This window comes from Monodon monoceros, unplaced genomic scaffold (assembly GCF_005190385.1).
Source record: "Monodon monoceros isolate NGI ecotype Baffin Bay Population unplaced genomic scaffold, NGI_Narwhal_1 Super_Scaffold_21, whole genome shotgun sequence".
Taxonomy (NCBI): Eukaryota; Metazoa; Chordata; class Mammalia; order Artiodactyla; family Monodontidae; genus Monodon; species Monodon monoceros.
The window spans coordinates 52,400,004-52,412,163 of NW_021703778.1; the positions used below are offsets into that span (position 1 = coordinate 52,400,004).

Here is a 12,160-nt window from a genome sequence, read left to right on the forward strand (position 1 = left end):
GCTTATCTGGATCCGGAATGGCATGTATGCTGAAGAGTTGAGCTGGAATTTTGGGGATGATAGAAATGTACACTGGTCTGCACATTTTTCAAAAATCATCTAATTATATATTTAACTTTTAATTTCACATGTCATACTTCAAATTGATTGAGTTATTTTAAAGAGCTTTAAAATATATTATCAGAAACTTTGATACTGTTTAAAAAGACAACTTGACTTTCTATATGTAAGGGGCAAAACACAGTTTGGTGAAGGCCTTTTGGTCAGCCCAAATGCACAAACATGGACTAGGTAAAGTGATCATGTGATGCTCTTCATCTATTTCCCCCCTTTCCTGCTTCCTACCTTAAGGACCCCGAAATGTTATTCTAGCCTGTTTAAAACCACTTTACTATGAACAAAATTGCATTCATCTCCTTTTTCTTCTGACATGAAAATTTATCCTTTGTAAGACCCCTTTTTCTCTTTCTGTAGAAAATAAAGAACTGCATCAGTTATTTCCAGCTGATTTGGCTAATATGTTATCACCATCTAGTAAAGATATGAAAATACTCTTGGTTTCAGGAATCCTGGCAAGAGAGTGGAAGGATGGGGTTACCTGGGGTTCAGGGCACATCCAATCCTCCAAGAAGGCTGTGGGAGGAGCTGAGACAGGAGGGCAACCAAGGGTTGCATGCCCAAACTTTGTTGCTCATGTAGGTGCAAGTTGGCCAGCAACTGTGATGAGCTTCATGGACCAGTGTATCTTGATTATACCAGTGTACACTTACTGCAATGTTTCTCTTAGATTTTGCCTTCGTTTTAAAAAAGACTGCATTTTAGGTGACACTTTTAGTGATTTGCCAATGGGTTTATGACTTAGCCTGTGTTCACCAGAAAACATATCCTGAGGCAAAATTGAAGTGCTATTGCTTTTCTAGGGTGTGTAATACTGATGAAAACAGGAGTGAAGGAAAAGGGGATCCAGGCATGGAAGGAGAGGGAAAAGAAAGGAGTTACTATGGCATCTCAGGACATTTCATAGGGAGAAATAGAGGGAGAATCATTTATCCCCTGGCTCCCACCTTCTGTTCATCTAAGGTCCACCCCATGGATGGCAAATGCTACAGTAATTTCAGATTGCACATTTGTGAGTACTGAGTAGGTCCTGTTGCATTTGGACCTCATTGCTAACTGAGAAGCCTGAAGGTGGGAGGTGAGAGACAAGCAATGTGGACAGGTGGTGAGGGTTGTGGATTTGTTCCCACGTGAAGCTGATCAGAGCTCTTGCAGAACTGCATGGTGAAGCAGGAACTGGAATGAAAAATAAGGCCAAGATACTCAGAGACTTGTTGAAGCCAAGATCTGAGGTGTTACATGGTTGGATGACAATAACATTTGTAATGTTGTTTTCAAGTTTTAGAACATATAAAATAGTAGAAAGGGGGATCATTCTTGCTATGTTGTTGGTTTTTCTCAAGCACCTTATTCTCACTGTTTGTTTTCTATAGCCATGATCCCCAACAGGACATTTCTCTAAAAGAGGTACATGCAAACAGGAGAAAGAGACTGAAACATGAATGTGGAGGGGAAGGTATGATAATGCAAATCTAAGTTTCCTGATAATTCCATTGCACATGAACAGGACACAGAATACAAGTAGTTGTAAATAGACTTTTCCAGAAAATAATTAGGGAGCTAAATTTATCTCTTAACCTTATCTTAATACCAACCATTCAACTTCTGTGGTTACATTTTCTGTTCCAAAAATAAAATTTTTGATTTTTAAAAAAAAGGCAATGATATTTAAAATTAATGTCAGAAACATGCCAACTTGAGAACCAGGGCCTAGATTTAGATATTTACCCATATAAAGTCTTGACAATAGAAAAGAAAACCTTAAGCTTTGTAGAAAAAGTAATTAATACAGAGAAGCAGTTACATATAATTAACCATTCATTAGGTCCTGGAATGGCCCAAGGTAGTCTATCAAGCAGAAAATGGACTTGATTTGTAAGTATTGTTGGTTGACCACAAGTAGGAATGTGCAATCATCTTCCTCAGTATTAGAAGTGTGAAGCACAGAGAACCATTCAGTAAAGAAAAATATATGACCTATGACTCTGGGTGAGCAGACATTCCTCAGGTACACAGTGATGACATACAGGGCAGGGTGGACCGTGGTGCACATCGGTCTGTTTCTTGGCCAAGGTGCAGGAGGTTCTCTTCTAAGATGAGAACCAAAGGATGGGGGCCAGTCATAGCGAAAACGAGGTTCCTTGCCTTATACTAAGAACCACGGACAGCTCCAGGCTGCACCAGAAAAGGCACATTATTTTCCCATTCCTGGGATGATAGTCCAGGGTCTCCACGTCTGATTCGGACTCCAGCTTCCCGATAATAAAGCAAACGTGCATATCCAGGCCTCTCTTTAACACTCATTATAAATGTATTTATGTAAGTAGGGAGGGCCCAGTGCTCACATGAAATGTTCAGGGGGTGAGAGTGAGAGAAATAGTTTAAAGAACCAATTTAAAAAATGGTTTTATATTGCATAAATAATCGGGCCGCCATGCAAGGGGCTGGATGACGGGTCAGGCGGGAAAGCCCGTGGGTGGGGGCAGGGGCGGGGATCCCCGCATCGCTGTTAGAATGCTCGGTGACTGTGGGGGAGAGCGGATCCCACCCAGGTTAGGTCAGAGGAGCAGCGCCATGTGCTCCGGGTTCCCGGCTCTCCTGCTGCCCATCTGGCTCTCCTGGACCCTGGGGACGCGAGGCTCAGAGCCCCGCAGGTGAGGTAGGGGCTTCCCCCGGGCCACGCGGCCTCCCTCTCTGCTCCGTAGCTCGCAGTCCCGCGGGCAGAGGCGCTCCGCTGCACTCGTGGGCTCGGCCTGAGCCGCAGCTGGGCGGGGGTCGTAGCGAAGGGGTCGGGTCGGGGAGGGGGCGGGGGGAAGCGGAGAGCGTTTCCTTCGCGGTCTCTGCCCACGTCGCAGTCGCCGATGATCCTCTCCTTCCTGGGTCTCACGGAGCCCAGAGGAGCTGGCAGCGCCAGCTCTGCCCCGCGCCGCGCAGCCGCGGCTCCGGCTTGCTGTCCCCGGCCGGGCTTCGGGTCTCGCTCCGCAGCCGCCGAGGCAGGAGGCAGCGCTCGGCCTCCGGCTCGGCCTCCGGCTCGCTCTCTCTCCTCCCCCCTCCCCTAGCTCCCGCGCCCGCTGCTCCTCCTCTCCCCGCGCCCGCTCCTCCTCCTCCTCCTCCCCTCCCCCTCCCCCTGCGCCCTCCTCCGCTCCGGGCTAGCGCGGCGGCGGCGGCAGCAGCAGGAGCAGCCCCGGCTGCGGGTCGCGACGGCGGCGGGGCGCCCCCTCCCCCGTGCCGGGGCGCGGCGGAGGGATGTGGGGCTTTGCGGGAGGAAGGCTTTTCGGCATCTTCTCGGCCCCAGTGCTGGTGGCGGTGGTGTGCTGCGCCCAGAGGTAGGGTCGCGGGTGGGTTGACGGGAAGCGGGCCGGGCGCCGGGCAGGGCGCGCGGGTGTGCGCGCTGGGCGCTGGCGGGCGAGCCGCCGCCTGACCCCGCTGTCTCTGGCCCCCGTCCCTCCCGCAGCGTGAACGATCCTGGGAACATGTCCTTTGTGAAGGAGACGGTGGACAAGCTGTTGAAAGGCTACGACATTCGCCTAAGACCCGACTTCGGGGGTAAGTAGGGTGTGCGCGGCCGCTGCGGGCAGCGCGACCCATCGCGCTGGCGGCCTGGGTGGAGGAGGGAGGCGGGGGCCGCTTCCGCCGAGCTGCGGCGAGGTGGGGAGTGGGGCACTTCGCCTGCGCCCCCTCCTCGGATAGCCCCCCATCCTCAGAGCAGCTGCAGCCGGTGCCCGAGTCAGGCTGATCACCGTGTCGTGCGCTTCCCGCAGGTCCCCCTGTCTGCGTGGGGATGAACATCGACATCGCCAGCATAGACATGGTTTCCGAAGTCAACATGGTGAGTGCCTGCCCTCCCCAGGGCTGTCCCCGAGCCCCTGCCCCGCTGTCTGGGCCCACAGGCGTCCACAGTACCGGGCCAGAGGCCTCCTCTGCCGGGCTGAGCTTCCCGGGCCCGCAGAGGGAGCGGCGCTCCCGGGCGCAGGTCTCCTGTTCTCGAGGCTCCCTCCGCCCGCCTGAGTGCGCGGGGGTAGTCGTTGGCGTCAGAGCCGCGTGGAGGGCGCACCCTTCCCGCCATAGGAAGGGGTCCTGGGCTCACCCGAGGCTGGGCTTTCACCGCCGCCCTGGTGCTGCCAGCTCCTCCCGCCGTCGGTCCCCTGGTCCTGAGGCTGCCCCAGTGCCTTCTCGCCTCCTTAGCAACAGGCGCCGGGGAGCGGGGGAGGAGAGGAGAGTTGTGGGGGTGGCTCGTATACTAGGTAAGAGCTGCTTAAGGGTTCCTTTGTTGTCTTTTGGAAAGAGGTACTGGCTGCCGGAAAGCGCGGTGGGCGGTGGGTCTGTGTGTTCCTGGCTGTCTCGGGTCAGTTTCCTTGGTGTCAGTGGCTTTTCCGAGGGCAGGCTCGTGACAGTGAAACCCGGTTCCCATCCACCAGGCTCTGTCAGAGGTGCTGACGGCCCGGGCTCTCTGAGAACTGGAGGGCCTGGGCAGCTTACGGGCTTTCTCTGCCCGGAGAGTCGAAGGCGAGGGAGCCAAGTGTCCCTTAGGGCTATGTTAACGGTGTTAACGGTGACGGGATTCAGTATTCTGACCTGTGGAAAGTGGAGGTCCGTGTCCCGAGGTGCGAAGTGGGTGTCACGGGCTTTTGCTCAGGATCCTTTAAGACAACAGGCAATAAGGAGAAAAATGACCCCTTTCATTTGTTAATTGAGCTGAAATACCAGGGGATTTGGAAACGGGTTTAAGTTTCTGTTGAGTGACACTTTAGAAATTATAAGAATGAGAATTTGGAAAAAATATATTTTTTTTGAAGAAATCGTTTGGCAACTTTTTTTTCTAAAATATAACACCGAGAATATAATGAGGCATGAGATAGACTCGATAGATTTCTCAAGTCTGGTGGACATCAGAGCCACATGGGCAAACTTGTTTTAAATGCATACTCCCAGGCTCTGAATCTGATCCAGTGGTGTGGAGTGGAATCTTGGGGTCTCTGCATTTAAAACTAGTGCTCCAGATTTTTTTTAAGCAGGTGTTTTGTGAACAATATTTTGAGAAACATTGCAATAACATAGAAATGTGGTTGTTTACAAATAAACTAAAACCATGATTTTTAAATAGAGTGTTTAACAAGATATATTTAAAAATATATCCTAGTCTGGATTTTGTAGAAAGAAATCTGACTACACGAAACTATATTTTTTATCAATTTTTCACTCTTAACCTAAAGATTTTAAAATTATAATGTGTGATTTAAAAAAAAAGTACCTTTCTTTCAATGTATATCACTAAGGACATTTATATACAAGTGTTAATAGTAAATAAATAAATAAATAAAGTGTTAATAATAAAAGCATTAGCAAGAAACAGACGTTACATACATTACACTAAAAACATCACGTATATTTTACTTTTTGTAATTTTGTAAAAATAATTCTGTCAAAATATGTTTTGTTTTATGACCTTAAGGAAACAAGTTAATATATTCAAGATTTACTCTGTAGTCTGTGATTTCCTTTATTGGCAACTGCACATTCTATAGAGAAGACAGTTTTGTACAGAAGTTAATCGAGTTATTTAGTGGATTTTTATGTCAAAAATTATATTGGATGTCAAATGATGGAGAGAATATACTGATGTGGCGCTTTAAGAACTCTGTATAATACTAAAACAACCAGGGGAATGGGGAGAATGTCTTGTTGTAGATCATTGCAAATTTTCTTTAAATTAATTTTTAAACTTAGTTATCCACTTGTTTAGACATCATGCTGATACTTAGTACCTTAAAAACTTCATAAGTAATTGCCTAATTCATGCACTATGAATTGAGGTGTCCCAATTTTCTCTGGACCCAATAATAGAAAGACAAATCGAGGATACAAGCCATTATATTGGATAATCTTTAAGCGCATATCCCAAAGCCAGTAATTATGCATAATGTAGCCATAGTATACTTGTATGCTTTTTTTTTGCATTCTCATGATGGAAATTTTTGTGGTTCTCTACACTAAGTTTATTATAAAGAAAAACTGGGGATTGATGGGATGGGAGATTGAAGGCCATTGGACAGATGTACTGACTGGCATCTGAAATATCTTCCACAAGTGGATTGGTAAAACCATTCGCTAGAAAAATCTGATTTCCCTTAACTCGTGATCAGGATCATAGCTCATGATCATAGCTATGATATTTGATTTTTTTTAATTGAAGGAACTTCAAATATAGCAATGATTAAGTATCATTTTGGAGGTAACATTTTATAGGGAAAGAACAGAGAGTATGTGAGCATAAGATTAAACCCATCACTCAATCATGTTGCTTAAAAACAATGAATTATATTTATGAGCTTCCTTAATCACCTTACTAGTTACACAAAACTAAGTGTTGTTAGCTTATGAAACTAAATAAGAAATGGTCTTGCTTTAAGGATGGTACATCTAGTAGAGGAGATATGTCAAATAGTTGTAACAAAAGTAGGTGAGTCCCATTTAGAGGAACAAAAGAAAGGGGTATGGCCTGAGAGAGAGGGAAGGAAGAAGGGAGGGAAGGAGGCAGAAAGAGGGAGGGGGAGAGAGAGATATATTGAGATTACTTCTGACATGGAAAGCCTAATGAAAGAACTTAAGAAATGATATCTAAATTGGGTGGGTGAATAGTGGGGAATAGAATTGTGACTGGCATAGATAGAGGAGGATGTTCTGGGTTAGGGAAGAAATTGGCAAAACTACTGATGGATAGATCTGCAGGATAGGAGATTGTGAAGGAGAGACTCAAAAGATGAAATTGGAAAAGTAGGACAAACCCCTGTTCACCTAGGCCCTTCTCTGCCTTGCCAAGGGTTTCAGATGTTAATTTTCAAAAATTAAGGAGCCTGTAAATGTTTTTTAAGCAGGTGATTGACATGATTTAAGATGTGGTTTAGAATGAATATTTTGGCCAAAATGTTAATTTAGATAGAGGAGTGAGAATGATGAGTTAGAAGAGCAAAGTTCACTAGAAAATTCAGGGTAAATGATCATGGAAAGTTGTTCTTTGAAATTTTCTTCTCAAAATTTCATAGATATGCTTTTGAAAACATATATTTAGTGAAATAAAGATTCATTAATATCTGAAATAAAGATATGCAAAACATGTATATCTCAAGATGGGACAGATATGTGCTTGTCAGCGAGCATGTTGGGGGTGAATATAAAGAATATTGTTACTTTTCTCTTTAAACTAATATAAAGCACAGTCTTTATCTATTGATGGTGCATATAGATAATGCCTCCAAATAATGCCTCTGACCTCAAAGAATTAAATAAATAGATCCATTATGCATATACATGTATATGTCATCATGCATTTTGGTGTTTTGTATTAACAATCTAAAAATGGATTTTAGTATTTTAATACTTAGCATTATTTTACCATAACATGTTTCACTGATAAAGGAGATAGTCTACATTTCCATTGTTCCTAATCTTCTAATTTTTCTTTTCATGTACTTTTTAAAAATTGATATAGTTAATTTACAATGTTGTGTTAGTTTCTAGTGTACAGCAAAGTGACTCAGTTATACATGTATATGTATACATGTATATACATACATACATATATATATTATTTTTCAGATTCTTTTCCATTATAGGTTATTACAAGATATTGAGTATAGTTCCCTGTGCTATACAGTAGGTCCTTGTTGTTTATCTATTTTATATATAGTAATGTGTATATGATAATCCCAAACTCCTAATTTGCCACTTCTTACTTTTTAGTTAGCTGACTTGACAGAAGGCAAACAAAAAACCATTTTCTTTTACATAACTTCCCTTGTTCTCTAGCTCTTGTTTTAAAATTTCAGACAATCTTTTAAAACTATACATGGTTAAGTAATTATTGAGATTTAGTTTACATATTACTTTCTTTTTTTAAAAGTTTATTTATTACTTATTTATTTATTTTTGGGTTTTCATTGCTGTGTGCAGGCTTTCTCTAGTTGTGGCAAGTGGGAGCTACTCTTTATTGCGGTGTGTAGGCTTCTCACTGCAGTGGCTTCTCTTGTTGCGGAGCACAGGCTCTAGGCATGAGGGCTTCAGTAGTTGTGGTGCACGGGCTCAGTAGTTGTGGCTTGTGGGCTCTAGAGCACAGGCTCAGTAGTTGTGGCGCACGGGTTGAGTTGCTCAGCGGCATGTGGGATCCTCCCGGAGGAGGCTCAAACCCGTGTCCCCTGCACTGGCAGGGGGATTAAGAGAGATTGTACTTACGGAAGAACACTGTCTACTGAAAACCTTTATATGCATGTGTTATAATTCTGGTGCTTAGCACTGGTCCAAGTGTATGTTGAATAGATAGATGGAGGGATGAATAAGTGGACAAAAATTATTGAAAATATAGGAAATATAAGGAAATACTAAAAATATAAAACAACTAGGAAATTTTAATTTAAAAATAGTACTTTTTACTGAGAGAGTGAAGCAGGTCTAGAACTCTTTAAAAAATCAATTAGTTAAAAAATAAAAACAGTATTTTAAAGTAAGTCATATGAGTTCTTTTTTAATTTGAATAATTAGAAGAAGCCACTGTTTGATTTGTTAATTCAGAAAGAAACTACACATACTTGATTTCTACTTAATTAACTATAAAGTACTAGAATATAAAGCTAGACTCAAACTCTAGTAATATAAATACTAATTTTCTATGATTTAACTTGTATTTTGTTATTATTCTGTACTTAATTCGTCTATTAAAATTAGCTCATCCTGGGACTTCCCTGGTGGTGCAGTGGTTAAGAATCCTCCTGCCAATGCAGGGTACATGGGTTTGAGCCCTTGTCCGGGAAGATCCCACATGCTGTGGAGCAACTAAGCCCATGCGCCACAACTACTGAGCCTGCACTCTAGAGCCTGCAAGCCACAACTCCTGAGCCCGTGTGCCACACTACTGAAGCCCGTGTGCCTAGAGCCCGTGGTCCGCAACAAGAGAAGTCACTGCAATGAGAAGCCCGTGCACTGCAACGAAGAGTAGCCCCATTCGCCGCAACTAGAGAAAAGCCGCAACTAGAGAAAAGCCCACGTGCAGCAACGAAGACCCAATGCAGCCAAAAAAAAAAAAAAAAAGCTCATCCCAATGAAAATGTAACTACAGGATTATTTTTTCTGATTTAATGCATATAAATCATAAATTATTGTCTCTTTTTTATTTTTAGTTGTGAGCTCCTTTTAGGTGACATATAAATGTGTCTTTAGTTATTATGAGAAGTAGATTTGTCCCTTATGCTTGTTGTATTTTCCTCTTAGAAAATCCACTTGTTTTCTAATGTCTCAGTGTAAAATAAGTATGGTACATAAGAATATGGTTTTAGCACATCTCAGCAAGCAGCTTTGGCACTGCATCACTGTAAAATGGGTGCAGTCTTACTCATGAACACAACACGTAAACATTTGCACTCATTTTGTCTTTCCCCTTTTCAGAAGAGTGGGAAAGAGGAGAGGGTTTCCTTGGATAGAGTGAGCTGGGATCACCTGGAGAATTCAGCTTTAGGCATTTTCGATCAAACTTATGTTAATCAACTCCCCTCCTCGTGCTGCAGAATCTAGGGTTGCTCTGCCCCTAGTGAATGCTGAAGGGGTACCCAGTGCCCAGTACCTGGCCAGGTCCTCAGGCAGAGGAGCTGAATCCCAGGAGTCCAGCTGTGTGCTGAAAAGAGCCTAATGGGATTGGGAGTTTCGGGTCCTGTTTCCAGGTTTATGGGGACATCTAGCCTTAGGCAAGTCATTTAACACTCAGTAATTCAGTCTCAGGCTTCCCAGATGCCCATGGCATCCCCACAAAATTGCCAAAGTAATAGCACAAAGGGCTTAGCTCTACACAGAAAATTGAGGTAAGGACATCCACAAGATCACAGCCAAACAAACACGTTAGAGAGCTGTTCTTTACTGATTTCTCTAGAGAGGCTCTGGCTGCATTCAGAGTTTGCATATGAATTGTTACTAGCATTTAAAAAAGAATATTTATTTATTTATATGGTTGCGTCGGGTCTTAGTTGCACTTTTAGTTGCAGCACATGGGACCTAGTTCCCTGACCAGGGATTGAACCTAGGCCCCCTCCTTGGGAGCACGGAGTCTTAGCCACTGGACCACCAGGGAAGTCCCTGTTACTAGCATTTTAAAGGTTGGAAATGTGCTAATGCTCTTATTACCAAGTAAGCGGGGGGATGACTCAGCAGAAAGGAAAAAGTGTTTCTCTGACCCAGTTGGGTTTGGAAAACTGCTTACATGAAAGGCACTCCATGGGAAAGGTACAATGAGCATGTTGGCATTTGGTTACAGGTTGCTGCATTTAGGAGGTAAGATTGTTTATTGAGGACATTACTTTTCCCTGGAAGTGTGTTTGTGCCTAAGTTATGATCAAACATCAATGCTGGGGCACTGATAAGAAGCATATAATGAACTTCAGAGGTGGATGAGAATAATCCTTACATAATACGTTCTTTATGAAGGGAGGTTTGTGTTTAATATTAGAAGGAATGGTATGGGGAGCAAAGAGAATGCTTCTTGTCTTTCCCCTCAGGGAAGTTGTAAAGCTTACATTGCTGCATCTCTTAAAAGATGGATCTTACACACATTTCCTTGTTGTGAGCAACCTCTTCCTACAGCCTGTGCCAGGCTGAGGGATCCTATGTTGTACTGCACATAGAAGTAAGTATTTCGTTTGAATTAATGGCGTAAATCTGCTTATTTACATATTAAAAACTTTATGTTCTTACCAGTAAAGCAGTATGAATTCAACATTTGATTTTGTACAATCTGTTATCTGTAATAGCTCTCCTTTTCTTCCATTGGTAGCAGAACCCTTCTTTCTCCTACGGGTTCTGTATCATATCCTATATACTGTCATTGTGCTTTGAAGCCTACTGTCATTGTGCTTTGAAGCCTACTTCATTTTAAATAAATGAAGCCTATTGACCATTTGGAATCTTTAAAATTTTCTTATAATACATGTTGAGGTGTAACTTAGGGAGATGACAGCTAACAACAGTTTTATGTCATTACGCAGTTGATGAAATACTTCAGGTATTTTGTCATATTTGATCATCAAACATGATCAGCTTAGTGAAGTATATCTTATAGGTAGGTGTTAATCTCATCTCCATTGTTCAGGTGAGAGAATAGCCTCAGGAATAGCACTGACTTACTACAAAGGCAAAGCTGGGACTTGGTCCTATTTCTTTGTTCTTTCTACCTCATTATGCTACAGAGCAATAAAAAAAATGCTGTTAGGCCCTCATGAGATTTTACCTTTTTCCATGACCTTCATTGCCATCTAAAGTGGATCTTCCAATTAACTTTTCCATGAACTCTTAGTCTTTCCTTGTAACACTATCAGAGTGTTAAATATGATTCTGGTGTGCTTGTTTGCTTAGAGGCTTTCTTCTGCATTTTTCTCCCCCTTAAGACTGTAAGCTCCATCAGGCAGATCTGTGTCTAAGAACAGCCCTTGCATAGTGCCTGACACATGATAGGTATCATTCTTCATTCATATATTTTCTTTCAACCAATATCTAATATACACTAGTGTCTGTATAGCATTATTAGATATTGGTTGAAAGAAAATATATGAATGAAGAATGAATGAATGAATAAATATGTAAGTGCATGAATAACTAGGCAGGTAGCTTTCCAATGAAATATTTTTATAACCCAGAATTTGGGCTAATGACCAAGAAGAACCTTTTATAGGCTAAATGTGATGTATATAGTTTTTACTTTAGGGGACTTAATTTGATCAGAATTTGTATAATTGTACACAGTATAATACTGTCAAGTGTCAAGTGCTGTCAAGTGACAGCTTGTCAAGCTGTCAAATGTTCTATAGCGGTCACCCCCTTCACCGGAGAGGTTTTACACTGATTTCAAAGCAGAAAAGAGGGAAGTATTGCAGTGGTTCTGTGATATACAGCCTGTGTAAGGGTTAGTGTGTATATTTCAAACACCAGTCACTAGTGCCTTTGTACACTCAAAGTTTTGTGTCTAATTGGAAGTATATGTGGTTCGAGCTTTTCTATATGATAGGGAAGT

The 12,160-nt window shown here is 42.9% G+C and overlaps 1 protein-coding gene across 3 annotated transcripts in view; it reads left to right on the forward strand.

The window, feature by feature from the left end:
* Positions 1-2,638: 2,638 nt before the first annotated feature.
* Positions 2,639-12,160, forward strand: part of GABRB3 (gamma-aminobutyric acid type A receptor beta3 subunit) — a 233,769-nt gene continuing 224,247 nt past the window's right edge. Inside the window, exons 1-3 of one of the 3 annotated variants that reach the window (XM_029238263.1) lie at positions 2,639-2,771; positions 3,572-3,663; positions 3,879-3,946. In XM_029238263.1, coding sequence (XP_029094096.1) covers positions 2,692-2,771; positions 3,572-3,663; positions 3,879-3,946 — 240 coding nt within the window. In that variant the 5' untranslated portion in view covers positions 2,639-2,691. Of the gene's footprint in view, positions 2,772-3,277; positions 3,444-3,571; positions 3,664-3,878; positions 3,947-12,160 lie in introns of those variants that run through there. The other 2 variants (XM_029238261.1, XM_029238264.1) reach the window with 2 other exon arrangements.